The following is an 18,373-nucleotide window of genomic DNA, read 5'->3' on the forward strand; positions in this document are numbered from 1 at the left end:
ATGATACTATAATAGAGGAATCATTCGAAAGGAAGAGATAGTTCAGTGAATGCAGCTTGAAGGCATGAATAACATATGTATTAATGACTAGCATTCCTTCCATAAGGCATTGTAAGGTGCCACATAGTTCCCTGATTATTGACTGTTTGAAAGAAGAAAATAGGAAACCATCAATCCATGTTCATCATTCTTTGCCCCACCAAAACACATGGCTTGAAAAAACAATCTCTCTTATGGGTGCTTCCATACCTAAAATGGAAGCACTTGCCTGGGGCATGGTTGTGTTTCATATGGGACTACTGCAGATGGACACTGGAGCGACACTGGATGCTCTGGAATCTGGTTAATAAGGTACAACACTAGGTCATTTACTAATCAAAACAGCTGAGAGCAATGAGCAGTGAAAAGAAATGCTTTAATTGCAACATTTGTTTCCTAGATTCAAATGATGCAATTCAGTATGAAACAAAGACTTTGGTCCTATCTCAAAACAAATGTATGAGTTTACTGCCTCCATTCTTTATAGGCCAAGTCTGATTTTCAGCTACAGGTAAAGGTAATAGAAGTGTGTGTGTCATTCAAAAGAAATCGATGGGACTCTTTGCATATGGAAATGTCTTGCTTAACTCAGACCTTGGGAACAAAGCCCAGGGAAGAATTTTTGGGAACACCAACTGCATTTATGACTAATATGCACAGAATGGCACAGCAGGTGTGAACTGTCACATTCTATGCCCTGTGCTCCAAGGCAGTCCACTGACTAAGTACCTTTTTTGCTGCTATGCTTTTAAATGGGTGATTTGTCCCCCATCCATAGAAAAACAGAGGAATTCACGTAAGGAGTCTCCACTGCTTCACAGGGGACTACAGGCTTGATGCTTGTGCTGTGAATAAGTCGTTGACACTGAAAGGACCCTGTTTCTAGCCTCTAAACATGCCCGTCGTGCAAATAAAGTTGTTGAGCTGGGTGGTGATGTGGGAAACGCTGTGAAACGCAGCAGAGGCCATTCTCATTGGGCACTTAAATTATCCAGTTCCACCTGCCTCTACTCTGCCTCTGTTTGAAAACCGCCTTCACCAAGCAGGCGGCGCATGTTGATTCTCCAGGCTGGTTGCTTGAAGCAGCATTTATCCTACTCATGGTTCATATAGCAGAGGTTGCGTGGTAGCAAGCAGTCTCTCACGCTATTTTGTACATGCAAAGCCGCAAAACCAATCTGCTTTGAATGGCAAAAACAAATCTTATATTCAGCAGTTGCTGGGATGCTGCATGAGCATCTTTTTCCTCTCTCCCTTCTCCAGGCCTGCCTTTGTTAACACCAAGGCGCAGATCCTGGGCAAGGACTATGGGAGCGGCTCTAAGAGTTGAGAACCGCACTGAAACGATAGAGATTAATGCTATCCTTTTCACCCATACTATGGCCTAGCTAGGTGTTGCGGTGTGCGTGACCCAGAAAAAGTGCAGCTTGCAGATTTGAAAGGACCTCTTCAAGTGAAATGAGCAGTTCCCTTTGGAGAGTCAGAGAGGAAGATGTTATCTAAACCTGGGAAAGATTGGAAGTTAAAAGCCGAAACTAAGAATTCCAAGAGATATTCTGCATATCAAAAGGGAAACATATGGAATAAGTTACCAAGGGAAGCCATAGAAGCAAATTGTATCAGAGTGTTTTTTTTTTTTTAAAAAAAAAGGGAAGGAGGGTTATTTTACGTTGTGAGAGAAGATGGAATTTGTTCAAGGCTGCAATGTGGTGACAGAGCTACAGAGAAATCCAAAGGAGGGAGTCTTGTCAAACTAGAAGATGCTTCAGCCTTCCTCACTGTATCCGGCAGTTGTGTCTTTCATGATGTACATAGTAGCAGGAGATTAAATCATACCATAAAGACTGTGCTAATGCAGGGTACATCAGCTGTGAAGTACCGGGCAGCTCCGTGAAAGACAGGCTTGCCTTTGTGCATCAACATTTAGAGTTTATAACTTTTTGCAGCACAGCGATGGGGAACCTCATCTCTGTGTTGAACGGAGTTGTACGTGCAGTCTCCTGTAAGAGTTTTCTGTCCGTTCCTAATGCGCTCCCATCGTACTCATCTCAGTAGCATATCACACAGCAGGGCTACAGGTGAAAAAATGCCGATGATTTTAAAATACAGTAAGTAACATAGTAACTACATGTCCTTAGAAGGCTCATCATGACAAAGCTGGTATTTCTATAGAAGAGAACTAGTCTTGGTTTAGTGCTATTTTTCCTCCGTTACTGCATTCCCTCTAGCAAGTCATTCTTCAAAACGGCCTCCACCTCTGTATTGCAGAGGGTATGGGGAGAGGTACCAGTGTCTGCAGCTCCCAGGAAATGTAGTATTTTTCAGTGTCTGGGCCCAAATAGGGCTGTGGTTCTCGATTTTCCTGATCTCTTGAGATCTGGCCTCGTCTCTGCCTCTGCCCTTCAAAAACCACTGAAATACTGCGTTGGCGTTTGTTATCTATTTGACTCTTCCTGTGAATTCCTTTTCCATTCCACATAATGGTGCATAAGGGAACCAGCATTTATGTCAAATTTACACTTACATTTCAGCAGGTAGTTAGACATTTCAGCAGGTAGCTAGATGTATCTAACTGTGGGAATAAAGCTGGTTGTCTAATACAACTCCTCTACATGAAGCACAGTATAAAAGAAGAAAATCTGTCAGCCATTTTAAGAATTAAAGAAATCTGCTTTGGCCGTGTTTACACTACTAAGCATTTGATGTATAGTGGCTGTGATGTGCAGAAATATAGAGGTAAGCGGAAAATACAGGTTAAAGAAACGGTTCTCAAAGATTCTCTTTCTAGCCTGGGTGGTGTCTTTCGCCGCCTGCAATGGGTTAAAACTGCCATTCAGTAATGGAGTAGGATTCAGCCCTTTCATTTTTCCTCTCTGCACTTTGGGCTTTGTATCCAGCGTATTGGTGGACTTTGTGGTTTTTGAAATCAAAGTTGCAAAGGCAGTCACATAACTAAACTCTGCCTGAATTACTACACTGTGTGTGGTAGTTTAGTGGGAACGTGTCGTATCAGTTTTGGCTCTTGTATAAACAATTAGGTTTTGGCAGTGTGTGTTGCAGCTTGACTGGAAAAAACTCCCAATAAATGAAATTACCGTGTTTCATTTCATAATTACACCAGGCTTTTTAAATGGTCTTAACGTGCTTTAAAAAAAAAAAAAAAGGAAGAAACATGATATGCAAACATACTGTGTCACACCATAATGCTGATGTGAGCCTGCCTGACTCTCTGTTGTATATTAACAATTTCCATCTTTTTCTAGCTTGTTTTGCTACTTGGAAGGCAGATAAAGAGTAGCTAGACATACATATTTATATACATATGAACATATATCTTGGATGCTCAATGTAGCCGTACCGTAAGTCGGTCTATGCAGAATGTGCTCCGCTCGCATGCTGATCTGTGCAGCTGAGAGCCAGCTCTGAAGTGGGAGGCATGGAGCCATGTCACACCAGTCCCGAAACTGCTAAGCCCCAGTAGCAATTGAGAAAGCAAACCGCAGTTTGTGCTACCACATCTGAATTGTGTGAAGCTTTATTCCATAAAATATTAGCTTGTCAGTCACAGCTGTCTGAAACAAATCTGCTGATGACATTTTCTAGATTGCTCTGGAGAATCACATGTTCCCGCACTTGTGTCAGCTGTAGCCATGGGGAGCAGAGAAGAGAAAGGTCCTGCAGAAAGGCTGCTGTAAATGTGCAAGCACCCTGAAAAAATTGAAATGGAAAATGGAAAAAAGGCTGAGGGGACTAGCGGGCACAGGATCTTCAACTGAGCAAAATTATTTTCTGTTTTTAGGGCTGATTCAAGAAGGGGAGGAAATGTTTTTGTACTTGAAATTATTTTAGTTCTATGGTTTTATACATTAGTCACTTCTCTGAAATATTAGCAAGTCATTTCTGTCTCTGCCCCACTTCTCTGTGGTTGATTACATGTTGCCTCAGGTGGGTTGAGGGGAAATGCAGAAAGGAGAGAGAAATATTGTCAAATAGAGAGAAAGGTGATTTATTGCCTTCCCCTCGCATGCACTAGTGTTTTTCAATAGTTTTTGCTTGTAGAATTCTAGAATAATTGCAATTGGAAGGGACCTTGGGAAGTCATCTAGTGCAGCCTGCTGCTCACAGCGCAGCCAGCTGCAAAGCCTGGTTGCTCAGGACATTGCCCAACTGAGTTTTAAATGTATCCGGGGATGGCGATTTTACAGCCGCTCTGGGGGAGTTGTTCCAGGGTTTGGCCACCCTCATTATGGACCTTTTCTTTCTTGTGTCTAGTTGGAATTTCCTCTGCTGCAACTTGTGACCATTGCTTCTCATCCTTTCGCTGTGCATCTCCGAGAAGGGTCTGGCTCTATCTTCTCTGTAACCCTCATGGGATGGTTCTTATTTCAAGTTAGTTCTTATTTCCGTTTAGAAAATGTTAAGTAGCTTCTCTGACTCTCCCTTGCCCTTACCTTTTTTTTTTTTTCCTAATTTTAGGATGAGCTCGGGTGACTGATACGGAGGTGAGGTGAACCATTAGTGAGCTTGCTCTCCCTCATCTCGCCTTTGCCCTTCAGAACCACTGGCCACTGTGTAGGCAGCATGGCAAATGCAGAAGAGGCTAGCCCTCAGTGAATCATATTCTGCTGAAATTAATAAATTAGATTTATAAATATGAAGAAATAGGTGAAAGGTTCACTAGTGCCAGATCATCATCTTCCTTTCATAAGCAAAGTAATGCTGAACCCTCAAGACAGCTGGCAGTAGTAGAGCTGATTGTAAAAAGAGAGGCATTGGCTCCCTGCACTATATCCTCTTCTAGCTTTAAGCTTTTGGGATAATTCCTGTACCCAGACAGTGCAGGGTCCAGCCTCAGCTGCACCCACTTGAAAGGCTTTTAAAGTCATTATTGTAACTCACAGATAGTTTCAGACTTTTTTTTTTTAACATCACTTGAGCTACAGAAAGAGGATATGGCCTTGCAGAGCTTAAAAATTGCTTCCTGTTTCTTTTTGAACTTTTCTTTAGCTTAGAAGGCAGAGCTCAAATACTTACGGAAGCACACGCAAGCACATGCTCTAATGAGAAACACTGCACCCGTGTGCAGCTCTGTCTCTTTAAGACATTTTACCCACACCTTCAGGTTGTGGTTTGACTCTTGGAACCATTGGATTTGATCATATTCCACAATTTATTTGTTAAAGCTTGTGTCGCTTAAGGCAGTTCCTTTCTGATTTTCCCATTTAGTGGTCAGTTTTTGATGGTCTGTTTGCACTGTTTTGGGAGTCCAGCTTTTGCAAAAACTATTGGGGAAAAAAAGGAGAAGAAAATATGTTAATTTCTTATAGATGGTGCAAAATATGCGTTTGACAGGGAGAAGGCTAAGGCATGATAATGAGAGGATTAAAATATCGCTTCACTAAATAAGTGTTTTGATGTTCTTTTATTCCTTGAGTTGCTAGCTGCTAACATTGGCCTAACTCATTTTCAGGATTATTTACAAATGCAATTAGTGCCCAGAAACTCCCTTTATGTCTTGTACATTACTCTATCCAGAGTCCTGTAATGGTTTAAAATGGACTAAATTAAAATCAAATAAGAGAAAGTGATGTGGTACTGCTAATTTATTTGGAAATGCTATATGTTAGCAGTCTCTATTGCATAACTATTTTAAAAAATCATTATCCCTGCAGACTTTTTTTGCATTTCACTGTTTGCTCAAACTCCAAAGCATTGGAAGTACTTGATGGCATGTTTTGCCTTTTGCAGAATTATGGTATTCTGTGAAGAGATTAACGTTCTTCCATATTGTGGGGAGCGTGTTTTCCCATCTTGCTAAGCGTATATGACAGTCAGGGTTTACACATCCTTTGACCTCAGCCTACTCTAGCAGAATATATTATTTTCTGCAGTAGATGCAAACACAAAAATGCCAGTTGCCAAAAGGCAATCTCCATGTAAGCAAGGTTTTCACCCACCTTGTAGTCCTCCCATCCAGGCCATATCTCATGAGTCTGGCTTCAAGGATGCTATGGGAGATTGCTTTGAATATCTCAATAAAATCAGGGTAAACAATATCCACCGCTCTACCTTCGTCTGCTGAGGTAGTCATTTCACCACAGGAGGCAGAGAGGTTCATAGGGCGTGATTTGTCCTTAGTTAATCCATGCTGACTGTTCCCAGTTACCTTCTTGTCCTTCATTTCCCTAGAAATTGAGTATTTGCTCTCTTTGCTATCTAGAAGGTGGGCTTGAAATTTGGCTTCTTCTAGTCTTATGAACATCTTCTACTCACCGTGACCTTTCAGAGATGATAGAGAGTGGCTTTGTAGTGATGTTGGAGTCCTCAGCACCCTGGGATGTATCCTGTCCAGTCCCACAGACCTATGCGTGTCCACCTTGTTTAAGTGGACCCTAGTTCAATCTTCCTCTGTATTGGGTAGTATTTGTCTCCTCAGGCTCTGCTGCTAGGCACAGAGACATAGGAGACCTGAGAGCAGATCTTGTCAGGAAAGGGGGAAGCAGAGAAGATACCAAGCATCTCTGCCTTTCCTATGTCTTTTGTCACAAGGTCACCTGTCCCATTCAGCAGTCCCATGTTATTCTGAGTCTTCAACTTGCTGCTGATACGAAGCCCTTCTTGTTGCTTTTCACATTCTTTGACATCGTCAGCTCCAGCTCTGGCTTTCCTAATTACATCCCTGCATGCCCTGGTACTCTGTTTTTCTCTCAGGTCGTTTGTTTCTGCTTTCACCGCTCAAAAGCTTCCTTTTTTTGCTTTTGAGCTCAATCAAGAGTTCCTTGTTCAGACAAGTTGGCTTTCTGCCATGCCTCAGCTTCCTGCACATGAGGATGATCTGTTCTGGTGCCCTCAGCAGGTTGCCTGTAATGATCAACAAGTTCTCCCGGGCCTGTCTGCCCTTCAGAGCAGCCTCCCATGGGATCCCACCTATCGGTGCCCTGAACAAGCTGATGTTCGCTCTCCTGAAGTCCAGGGTTGTTATTCTGCTACCTGCCCTTCTTGCCTCCCTCAGGATCTTAAACTTCACCATCTCATGGTCCCTGCAACCAAGGTTGCCACCATCTATCACGTCCCTGATCAGTTCTTCCTTATCTGTGAGCAGCATATCCAGCCAAGCATCTCCTATAATCAGCCAATCCTGCATTCACATCAGAAAATCCTCCCAATGTATGGAAGAAATCTCATTAATTTTGCTTGTGCCCAACCATGCTGCCTTTCCAGCAGATCTCAGGGTTGTGAAAGTCCCCAGTGAGAACTGTGGCCTGTGATCATCAGGTTTCTTCCAGTTGTTCAAATAATTCCTCTAGTTGCTTGGCAGTGCGTAGCAGAAGCCCATTGTAACGTTCCCCTCCAGGGCTGGCCCATGAGCTCTTTATAGGACTTGCTTGTTGTTTGTTTCATGGCAAAGCTTAATTCACTGAAGCCATTTATTTGCAAAGAGTGCAACCTCCTTTCCTCCAGTCTCTACCCACCCATTACAGCACTCTGGCTGTGTGAGCTATCCCACCTCGTATGTGTAATCATGGTGACATCATTGCTCTGCAACTGGACTTCTCATTCTCCTGTTTGTTTCTCATGCTGCTTGCATTGCTGGACAGGCACTTGAGCTGGGCCCCACAGTTGCATCACTTTCTCAAGGGGCATGTGAGAGCCTGTCCACTGTGGTCACCTGTGAGTGGTTCCCTCTAGCCACCATTCCCTGCATTTCTTCAGGCTTTGGTTTCATGTGTGGTCATATGAAAGAAAGGATGGAGAAATCTGAAATGAGTTTGGAAAGGTGTTGGTCAAAAGCAAAGCTCTCAGCTTTCAGGTCAGTGAAAGTAACCCAGTTTCCACCAACTGTAGCTACATTACAGGAAGATGAGAGGTTTGGGGGATTTGTGTAAGGGGGTGGGAGACATACCTTCATAGATGGGTAGTAGAAACTCTGCACTGTGGAGAATGCTGTTGTGAACTTTGGAAAGGGTTGGTTACCTGACCTCTGTTCTCATAAACTAGTGACACAACCTCCAAAGAGCAGCGCATTACATGCTGTCAAGTGACAGACAGCTTCCTGACTTCTGGAGCGTAACCTGAGATATGATGTGCTGTGTGTGATGATGCTGTTAACATAAAAATAACTGGTGTCAGATGTGGCATGCCCAGCCATTCAAAGGGCAGTAATCAGGAAATCTGTTCTAGCAGTGCTGTGCAGTGAAAAGAGTCAACTGTTTGTGAGGTGTTTGTGTTTTTCTGGAATAGCTAATAGCTCTTCTATTTCTCCATGTTTTCCTACAGTCAACCACCTGCCTCACCCAGCACGCAAGAAGCAATCCAGGGGATGCTATCGATGGCAAATCTCCAGTCGTCAGACTCCTGCCTCCAGACATCGTGGGGTACCAATCAAGCAAAGAATAACTCCATCTCCACACAAAACTCCAAAAAAACAGGCAGTGGTAGCAACAGAAATGCAGGCAAACGGTTACTAAAGAAAAGCACGAAAAACAGTGTTGACATTGAAGATTATGATGAAGATCAGGACCACTTAGATGCTTGTTTTAAAGATTCAGATTATGGTAAGCACAAAGCAAGCAGTCTGTGTGTGTGTGCCCAGGTATGCATATTCATATTTTGCATGTTTGTGAATCCTCCCCCACATTTCTCATGGTACATTTTTTCACTTTTTTATGGTCAGTCACAGTGAAATCAGCTGGGTGTTTTGGTAAGGAAAAGTGCAAACAGCAAGAGGTTGTCTCTGCAAAATTAAGCAAACACTGTATAATGGGTAGATTGACTACAGAGCTGGCGATGATATGGCCATCCAGGTAGGATGTATTTGGGGCAGAAGCCCGCTGATGCCACAGCAGTCTGCCAGGGAGCATAGGAAGCTGTCCCAGAAATGTGTGCCAGGCCACAGTACGTATAATACGAATGTTCTTGCCTGCACAATAGCAGACATGATGAGAAACTGAATGTGTACTTGGAAAAGGGATCCAGTGGTATTTTGAGTGTTGACAGAGAATGCCAGCATCTGAAGCAGAAATGGGCAAAAAGCCAGTTTGCACCAGTTATATCAGGTCCATCATCGTCATCTGCAGGAGCAGTTTTGAACAGTATAAAAAATGAACAAATGAAAAAAGTAATAATGTGAAGATTAATAGGACCTGGAGAGCCTAGAGTCCCAAAGAGGGCAAGAAGTGGGTAGAAGTTTATGCTATGTCAGTGTATGTGTTTGTTAAATGGCAGGCATGGCCATCAGAAATAATCTGTTACATCCGGAAAAGTGTCATGTGTTTTCACTCTCTCAGACATCAAGACAAAACGGTGATGCTGTGACACTGCAGAAGGCACCCTAGGTGCCCTGTGTATGCTGGAATGCAGCAGTAGCACTGGAAGGTGCTTTGGAGAAAGGGCAGCTCCATGAATGATTTTGCAGAGGTGTAAGTTTATAGACAAGTGCCACACATGGACAGGGCAGTGCTCTACTGAGGGGCATTTTTGGTCATTATGTATCTTTGCTGCCACTGAATGAGGAGTCCTTATTTTGAGTGGGCTTGTTTTCCAACAGCTCTGCTTGCGCCACATCTGATCAGCAGATTCCAGTGTCAGTGGCCAAATGCCACAGTAATGGTAAAATCACCTAGTGATGTAACAAGTGGCAACTGGCAAGAAAATCAAGCTCATGCAATACAAACTTGACAGTAAAGGCTGTGATAAAATTTAGACAGATCAGGTGGTGTTTTTCCCAGAGGCCTCTAAAGGGTCCTTCGGTAGAAGGGTTCAGGTCCATCTCTTGGACACTCATAAACCAAGGAGAACAGTTTGCAAGGTCTGCATAAACAGCACACCTCATTTCTCTCTACCTGCCTAACTATGCTGGAGTCATAAGGGCCAGGAAGATACGGTGCTGAATGAAGCAGTTGGCTTCTCTAGCACTGTGAACCTGATGGGCTCCCCTCACATGGGGCAGGCTCGCAGTGAAGGTTGTTTCGTGCTCTTAGGAGGGGACAAGGGGATATGGAGGTGAAGGAAGCTGCCCTGGTCTGCCCTGTGCATGAAGGCAACCATGAGTTGTTAAAGTGTGAGTTGCTACTTGCTGATATTACCCCACAATGAGGATAGGATTCAGACAGTCATGCATATGGCCAAGCCCTACAGGCACATAAGAAAGCAGAAAGGAAGTGTGGGAGCTAAAGTATGTTGTGATCTCTCCTGTGTCTCTCTTCCCTATGATGGTTGTCCATGCCATGTAATATGAAAAGGCCATACTTGTGCTGATTTATAAGAATGACCAGTGCTACTGTGATAGATATTTATGGCAGATCACACATATCTTGGTCAAGTTGTGGATGGGAATGTGTAGGAGGTCTGTAGGATCTTTAGGAGCCTATCAAGTAATCAGAGTATTGATCTGCAAACTGTGCTACTACTGGACCCAATATAATACTGCATGTGCTAGAAGGGCTCCTGTTAAAATTGCAGTTAGGTTTTCTTGCAGCTGGGAAAAGCTGAATCCACAGCTACACAACAGATCTGAGACATGGCACTGTCCTGCCCTAATGTCCATTCTGCGTGGCCCAAAGTACAGTCCCTTTCCAAAGAGGTGGCTGTGAAGGCATAGAGTGGCTCACTTCTTCCAGAACTTTTGAAGAAAGGGTTAATCTCCTCCTAGCAGCAGGAGTACCTACACACCTGCATGTGTTTCTTTAACATCTTGTCATGCAAGGGGTCCTGAGATTTGCACAGAACTGTCTTCGATATCAGTAGCTTGGGATAAAGGCTCCTAGCATGCCACTGTGCTGCCACTCCATAAGCAAGAGGAAGACTGATGGCTCCTGTCTGTGTAGTTGCACTGTGTAACCTAAAAGTAGCTTGGGTATCCCAAAAGTAGCTAATCACAGTTTAATGACAGCAGCTCCTAAATACTGTCTGTGTATGAGAACAAGAGAACGTCCCCCACTTGTTGGAGTTGTGTCAGTGTTCAGCAGTACCTCTGGGGGACCTTGCTATTCTAGCTGTGATGCTGTAGTCACCAAACCTGTATAAAGCAAATGTGCTGCTGTGCAGTGCAGACCTGTTTCCTGCACTGAAACTATTGTCTTTGTTTCTTGCTGTAGTTTACCCTTCTCTCGAATCAGATGAAGATAATCCAGTATTCAAATCCCGATCGAAGAAAAGGAAAAGTTCAGATGATGCCCCTTACAGTCCAACGGGTAAGTCCCTACAGTCTGTACTGTCCAGACTCAGGCTAAGCCATGCAGGTCGCTAAGGAAAAAGCCATTTTTCAAGCAGTATGGAAACTCTAAGACCACAGCTAGCAATTTCTCTCTGTAATGCAAAGGATTAATCTTTTCCAGTGCAGTGAGAGTTGATTTCAAGTGCTCAGACACAGCAGTGTCAGCCCTGCTCCATCTGTTAGCAGGGAAAAGTCACTCCTGGGTGGGTTATTGGTTTATTTTCTTCATGCTATTGGTGAAGGAATGATTTGTGGCCACCTTAGCAGTGATGTAACAGTGAAACCCCAAACAGCTGCGTAGCCATGGCTTTTACATGGGAACTGCATAAACAGAAATGAGAAGAGGACATAGAGACTGTCTCCTCCAGGTTGAGCCAAAGTTTATGGTCTGGAGGGTGTTTTTTTTAATGGCTCATCAGAGGCAGTGACAGGCCAGGGGTCCCTAGAGCCCCTTTTGCTGTCACCCAGTGACAGTGGGGAGTCTCAGCAGCTTGCTGCATGTGTGACAAAGAAGCCCCACATCTCATTGGCTTGTGACACTGCATATTCATCCACAGTGGATGGGACAGTGAACGCTGTCCATGTGGAATTGACATTGGGAGACGCTCATGCCCTTAGTGTGGGCAGAAATCTCCTGTGGCTTTGGCTTTAGGAGTTGAAGCAGTTTGTAAGCAGGCCAATGAATGTTAAAGTCAGGTAGCTGCAGGGTTACATTTGTCAGTTATTTGACTGTGTTATGTCTTTATTGGAAGTTTCTTCCCAGAACCCTGTAACAGGGTGGAGTTTGTCAGCACCTCCTGCCTTTCCATACATCCTGAGGAAGGAAGAGCAGAGGCTGCTGCATCTCTGGCTCTCCCTGCTCAGGAGGGCAGAGCTGTGCTGCCCAGTACGTGGTTATGCTGCTCATGTGGGCACATCTCACCTGCATCTTTCTTTCATTGTAGCGAGAGTCGGCCCCTCGGTGCCTAGACAAGATAGACCAGTGCGAGAGGGCACGAGAGTCGCCTCCATCGAAACTGGACTTGCCGCCGCTGCTGCAAAGTTGTCACAGCAGGTGAGGTTGCTTGAGAAGTAGCCACCAGTAAATGAAAGCCTTCCTCTTCCCCAGCAACAGTCATGCCCAAATAGCAGTGCAGTGCCAGTCCTTACCTTACACAAGACTCATCAGTCTCAAGAGAAATAAATGGGATGAGAAGTCCAGTAGTGTTGCAGCATATCTGACAATGCCACAGCACAGAGCAGGCAATGTATCAAAAGTGTACAGAAGTATGAGAGAGAAAGTATATCTGCAGGGTTCTTGTAGGCCAAAAGGTCTAAGTGAATAACAAAAGGAGGTGCCCTGAAAGGAGTGTGCATGAACCATATATTGACATGTATGTGACAGTCTGACTGTGTGATTGCTTTGCCTGTAAAAATCGGCTGCTGGGAAGCCTAAGGATTTACTCTTGTAGAGTTTTGGTGAACTGTGAGTATCTGTGAGTTTAGCAAAGATATTGAGGCACTTCTGGGTGTTGATAAGTATCCTTTGGTGTCCGAAGGAGTCAGATATATGGTAAACGCCTCATGAAAGGAGGCCCCGCAAATGTGACGCTCTGCAAGGTGCTAAGGTGATGAGGTCTCCTGGAGCAAGGTTGGCAAGACACTTTGGGGAGTTGATGGAGATCCCCAAGGCGGCCTTGGTGACATAGGGCTTTTGTGATGGGTATGTGAGAAGAGGAGCTCTAAGAGTGCGATAGCAAGTTTTCATCGAGAAGTAGGCTGAAGACAGATATACCAGGGAAACAGGATGGCAACAGATCCATTTTTCTCTCAGTGTGCATGTAAAAGTGCAGTTATAGGTGGGAAGATAATGTGTGTGTCCATCAAAAGGATGTTTAATATCCTCCATTCTATTGCAAAAGTGTATGAAGATACCTGAAGATAGGAGGTGCAAGTTTATGTGGAGCATCGTAAGGTTTGTACATGCAAAAATCATGCTCGTCTCCCAAGTCAGGGTCATTTTGGTCTTGGCCAGCTCCCACTCACTGCAGTGTACACAGAGTAAAAAAAGAAGGAGGCTCTGCACAAAGTATATACATAGATGCAAGAAAGGCAGCGTGTGCGTGCAGCAAAGAGAGCTGTGAGCAAGATGGTATTGGAACAGACCCTCAGCAATTTTTACATGGCAAACTTCGTTGCTTTTTCATTGTGTCAGGACCCTAAGCAACGCCGCTGGCCCTTGCCATAGCTAAAGGTCTGCTAGGGATTAATATGAGCTTCATGTTTGTCATTTTAAAGGAGGAACAAAAAGGCAAGAAGAAAAAAAATACCAAAAAGAAGCTGTCAACCAACAACGTGAACAAACCGGCTCAGGAAGGCAGCTCTCCAGAGCCAAAGCTGGAGTCACATGCCAGCAGCCTCACAGATCACGAGTACACCGCAGGGGCCAGCACCTTTGGGGTCGCCCAGCCTAACAGGGGATCGCAGCCGATGGCGCCTGGTGTTTTCCTCACGCAGAGGCGACCTTCATCATCCTCACAGAACAACGCCTCCGCCAAAGGTACCAGGAAATGCCTGGGGTTATGGTACAGGAGTGGGGAAGGGTGATTCAGTCATGTAAATGGTGCACTTTGCAGGGCCCTCACATGTTGTATCTGACATGGGTCTGTAAAAGGGTTTTGGCAGATCAGATCTGTTGGAGACCTGGCCCATGGCCTTCACTGCTCTGGCACTTTGTGCCAAATAGGCTTATTGCTGCTGGGCTGCTTGTTGCAGGGTGTGAGGCATCCTATACTAGGAAATATTCCCGAGTATGTCCCAAGGTAACTAGAACAGATAGGTCCTGTGCTTAAGGAAGATGTGCAATGGTCACGTCACAGTCTAGCCGGTCTGATGAAGCCTTAAAATGAACCATCATGGCTGTTTTGCCCAGGACAAGGTCAGGAACTGTTGTGTTTGTAAACCAATTCCTATGCAAACATGTAAATGAGGAGACCCTACCCAACGAGTGTAGAGCAATGTGAATCTGAAAACCCATCTTGAGAGCTGCCACAAGGGAGCAGAGCAATGTCAAACCTTGGGAGTAACACAACCACACAACCAAAACCAAGAGAGAGGCAGAGGTCGCTTGTCTGCTACAGGGAAAGCATTGTACACCTGAGGAGATCTTGGAGCCTGGGCTAGGTCCTCCTATTCTCTGCTTGAACTTTGCAGTGAAAGTGTGCTAAATGCAGATGTGTGGGACAGGCAAAAAGATCAGTCCAGTGCACTATGTGCTATGAAAATTAAGTGTGCGATCCCACTGGGAGAGGCCCTGATGTAAAAAGCCAGGTGATGTGGCAGATGTTTCCCCTGTATTTGAGTGGAGTAAGTTAAAGGTAGTGTGAGATGTCATGCAGACCTCTCTGAGAAGTGCCAAGCAGTAAATTGTCAGGGCAACTGAATGGGCCATGAAGTGGTGTGAACAAGAGGACATGTACAGCCAGTGAGGAATAGTGCCCTGCTAGGAGCTGGCCACGCCTGGGCCTATCTGCAGAACCAGACTGAAAAGAAAATACTTGCCTGGAATTATGTCTTAGTGGTGAAATGGTGGCATTAGTAAATCAGCTCCAAGCAAGTGGAAGATGTGATGGGAAGACGAGTGCTGAATGGAGCCGAACCCCAGAGCCCTGGCCGATGAGTGGGGCAGCCCAGTCAGGGCATCATGAAGGCAAAATGAACAGGCATGTGGATCACACCTTGTCCATGATAGCTGAGTCCCCAAAGGAGGGAAGGAACCATGTGCCAAGAAAGGGAGTGGCTGCCCTCTCAGGGCAAGGAGCGCTTTCAGGACCTCCTGTGCTGGGCCTTGAGACAGCTGAGGGTACAAAGGGGACTTCAAAGCATCTCTCTGCATGGAGCACAGGAAAGTGCTGGGCCTGGGGACTACAAGATTGGGCATCACTGTGAATAAAGGGAATGTGGAAGGAAATGGTGGGATGAAGCAGAGCTAAGGAGCTCTGGAACCACTTTGTCATCAGGGAAGGGAGAGGACTCAGTCTGGAAGAGTGAGGTTAGACAATGAGAAATGAGGAACCTGTAAGTTTTCTTAATGGTGGATGTGGAAGCACATGTCTTGTTGAGGAAAATGTATGGTGTGGAGGCTCACAGCCTGCCATTTGGTCTGGAGAAGTAGATTGTAGAAAGTGTCATCCACGCTGTCACGGCCTTTAAGGCTAAGGTTCTTCATGCAGATGGGAAAACTGAAGAGGAGCTGAGTCTCTGCAGGTATTGCACGAGTACACCAATAGCTGCGTGATGGAAAGGGAAGAAGATGTGTGAGTTTGTGTTGCGCCAGGTACCTTGGAGACCAGTGGAGTTTCTTGCTGTGAGTTACGTGGTAGCTGGTGAGAGGTGGGGAAGAGATCAGCTGTGATACTTCCACAAGTAATGGAGAAGACAAGTATGCAAGGTACCCATACTTTACTGTACTGCACAGCACATGAGCAAGGCCTGGGCGCATGGTAGTGTTTTCCTTTCGTGCATGTGGGGACAGGGAACGTTCCCCTCTCCAGGTGCTCTGTAATGCCTTGGTGCTAGCTTGACTGTGTAGGAGGGAAGTGTGTGTTTGTGTGTGTGTGTGTCTCTGTGTGTTTGTGTGTGTGTGTGTGTGCGTGCCTTTTCAGTGGCCTTCTGACTAGGCTGGATACAGGTGGTCTCTAGTGCTGGTGGAAGACAGGAAAAATGTTGCAGAGCCCAGAATAGAAGCTATGATGCTGTGTGGATTGCTCTCAGTGAGGTGGGTGAGGGACCAGGCTTCCTCTCGCCAGTGCTTGGCCTGAGATTCACCATGGTGTGTGTGAGCTCAGCTCCCCTGCGCTGTAGGTCCCCCTTTCAGGGTGCGGAGAAGCGTGGAGAGGTGCCCTGAGAGCCTTGGGGAGTGCGCATGTGCATGGTTAAAGCAGGCACTATTTACAGGCCTGCCGGGGGTGCTGCTGGGTGGAGGAGCTGCGGGGGTGCCAGTGTGGAGGGGGGGGACCTCGCCTGTGAGGCACTGAGGTATGGTGCAGCTTTGGAGTGGGGAGGTCGGACTGTCACCCTGTGGGGAAATAGGTTGCCCATGAGCAATGCCTGATGCATAATGAACTGGGGCACGTGCAGCCTGGGTGTCCGGCAAACGTGGAGGCAACAGGTGCCCAGCAGATGCAGAGCAGAGGAGGTGAATGAGCTGTGTCTCCTCTGTGAGCAGGGTGTGTTCAAAGGCACGTGTCCCTGGTAGACAGGTAAGTGGCAGGAGATGCCCCAGTGACAATCCATCATGTCCCACACACCTGGGCTTCCCTGTGGGGTGTGTGTGAGGCTGGTCGGCGGTTTGGCAGAGGCTGTCCCCTCGGCGCCGTGTGTGACGTGACGCAGGGTGGTGGCGGAGGGACCTGCACGCTTGAGGGGTGATGGTGGCAGGGCTGGCGGGGGCCTGTAGCGTGGGGACGGGGGGTAGGGATGGTCCCGGGGAAGGTGTCCAGGAGCCCGGGCGGGCACTGGAGGAAGGAGGCCGCCGGTGCGAGGCTGGAGGGGAGCGGAGAGGCGTTTCTGGGCTGCGCGGGGTGGGAGCTGCGGCGCTGTCCTGGGCCTGCCGGGCCCCTCACCCGCTCCTCTGGTCTCCTTTCAGGGAAACGCACGAAAAAGGGGATGGCCACGGCCAAGCAGCGGCTCGGGAAGATCCTGAAGATCCACCGGAACGGGAAGCTGCTCCTCTAGCCGCCGGCGCGGCGAGGCTGCGGCCGGGGGGGCCGGGCGGCGCGGCGACCCCGCAGGCCGCCCGTTAACTTTTTGCCACCACGATAATAATCCCTTAACTTTCAGCGGTCGGAGCGTGTACAGAACCCTGCTATAAATATTTTTTAATATAGATGCCCCTTCTCAGAGTGCTGAGAGTGACTAGTCCGCAAAAAGTTAATACTAATCCCGGCCGCGGAGGAGCACGCCGCCCAGCCGCCCGCCCAGCCGCGGCGCGCCAACGGCCGCCATCGCTGCCGCCCCTCTCCCCACCCGGCGCCGGGGCGAGGAGGGGCGGCGGGCGGGAGAGGGACGGGGCCGTTGGGGCATGGCCGGGGCCGTTGGGACGTGGCCGCGGCCGGGAGGGGGCGGCGGTGTTTGGCTGTGAGGCGGCGCTGGAGGCGTTCGGTGCGTTTCTCAGGCAATCCCCGTGTCGTACTTTGTAGATGCGTTTCCCGAGGCATCCTTTTCCTAGAATGTAGCTTGTACATAGCTTTTGGAATAACGACAACTTGTTTTTTATAAGGGGAAAGTCTCTTCGGAGCTTCGTCTGTGCGGCCGCGGGGCGGGTGGGCCCGGCGGGCCCGCGCCGCCGCCGATACCAGCTCTTTGTGTAACTTCTTGTACGAGGAGGGAGACAGTTATTTTACTAGCACCTTGTGGAGTGTTTCCGTGTTTTGTGACGATGTAATTTATTAATGTTTGTAGCTTTTTATATTTGTACATTTCTTATGGGCTTTGTTTATATACACACATTACCGGGGCGCGACGCCCGCGGGGAACCAGAGCCACCCGCAGCCGCGGCCGGGACGGGCGAGGGCCGCGAGGGCCGCGCCGGCCTCGGCGTCGCGCCGGCTTTTTTTATTATGATTATTAGTATTATTATTTTTTCGCGACATGTACATTTCTAACAAAGTTTATCGTGGCTATCTATCTATGACGGTGTTTTATTTACCGATTCATATCAAATGCTCTTGTATCGAGTTCACGAAATCTAAGTAAACCTAGAGCAAAGTTTAAAAAAAAAAAAAAAAAAAAGCAAAGTAAACTATTTCAGGTTTTGTATACAACCGCCTGGGCCTGGCCTTTTTGTGGGGTCGGCGACGGGCAGGGCGCGGGAGGGCAGAAGCGGATGGAGGTGCTGAGGGGGCTGGGGTGGGGGGCAGAGGCACCCTGTGCCCCTCGGTGTCCTGGGTGGGTGGGAGGAGCAGACATGGACAGGCAGCAGGCAAGGGAGGGCCAACAGCCCCGCGTGCCTCTCTGCCCCCTGCCCTCTCAGCAGCCCAGTAGGAGCACGCAGTTGGGGAGCACCGTTCCTTCTTCACAGGCACACCACAGGGTGCTGAGGCAACGCCCCATCTGCTGCCCAGGACCTGTGCCACTTCT

At 47.1% G+C, this 18,373-nt stretch overlaps 1 protein-coding gene across 3 annotated transcripts in view; it reads left to right on the forward strand.

Moving 5' to 3' along the window:
* Nucleotides 1-18,007, forward strand: part of PHF2 (PHD finger protein 2) — a 107,172-nt gene extending 89,165 nt beyond the window's left edge. For 2 of the 3 annotated variants that reach the window (XM_068907101.1, XM_068907104.1), the window contains 5 exons: nucleotides 8,317-8,594; nucleotides 11,136-11,231; nucleotides 12,199-12,308; nucleotides 13,532-13,793; nucleotides 16,881-18,007. In XM_068907101.1, coding sequence (XP_068763202.1) covers nucleotides 8,317-8,594; nucleotides 11,136-11,231; nucleotides 12,199-12,308; nucleotides 13,532-13,793; nucleotides 16,881-16,969 — 835 coding nt within the window. In that variant the 3' untranslated portion in view covers nucleotides 16,970-18,007. The remainder of the gene's footprint in view (nucleotides 1-8,316; nucleotides 8,595-11,135; nucleotides 11,232-12,198; nucleotides 12,309-13,531; nucleotides 13,794-16,880) is intronic. The other variant, XM_068907103.1, reaches the window with a different exon arrangement.
* The last annotated feature ends 366 nt before the right edge of the window (nucleotides 18,008-18,373 follow it).

This window comes from Struthio camelus, chromosome 14 (assembly GCF_040807025.1).
Source record: "Struthio camelus isolate bStrCam1 chromosome 14, bStrCam1.hap1, whole genome shotgun sequence".
Lineage (NCBI taxonomy): Eukaryota > Metazoa > Chordata > Aves > Struthioniformes > Struthionidae > Struthio > Struthio camelus.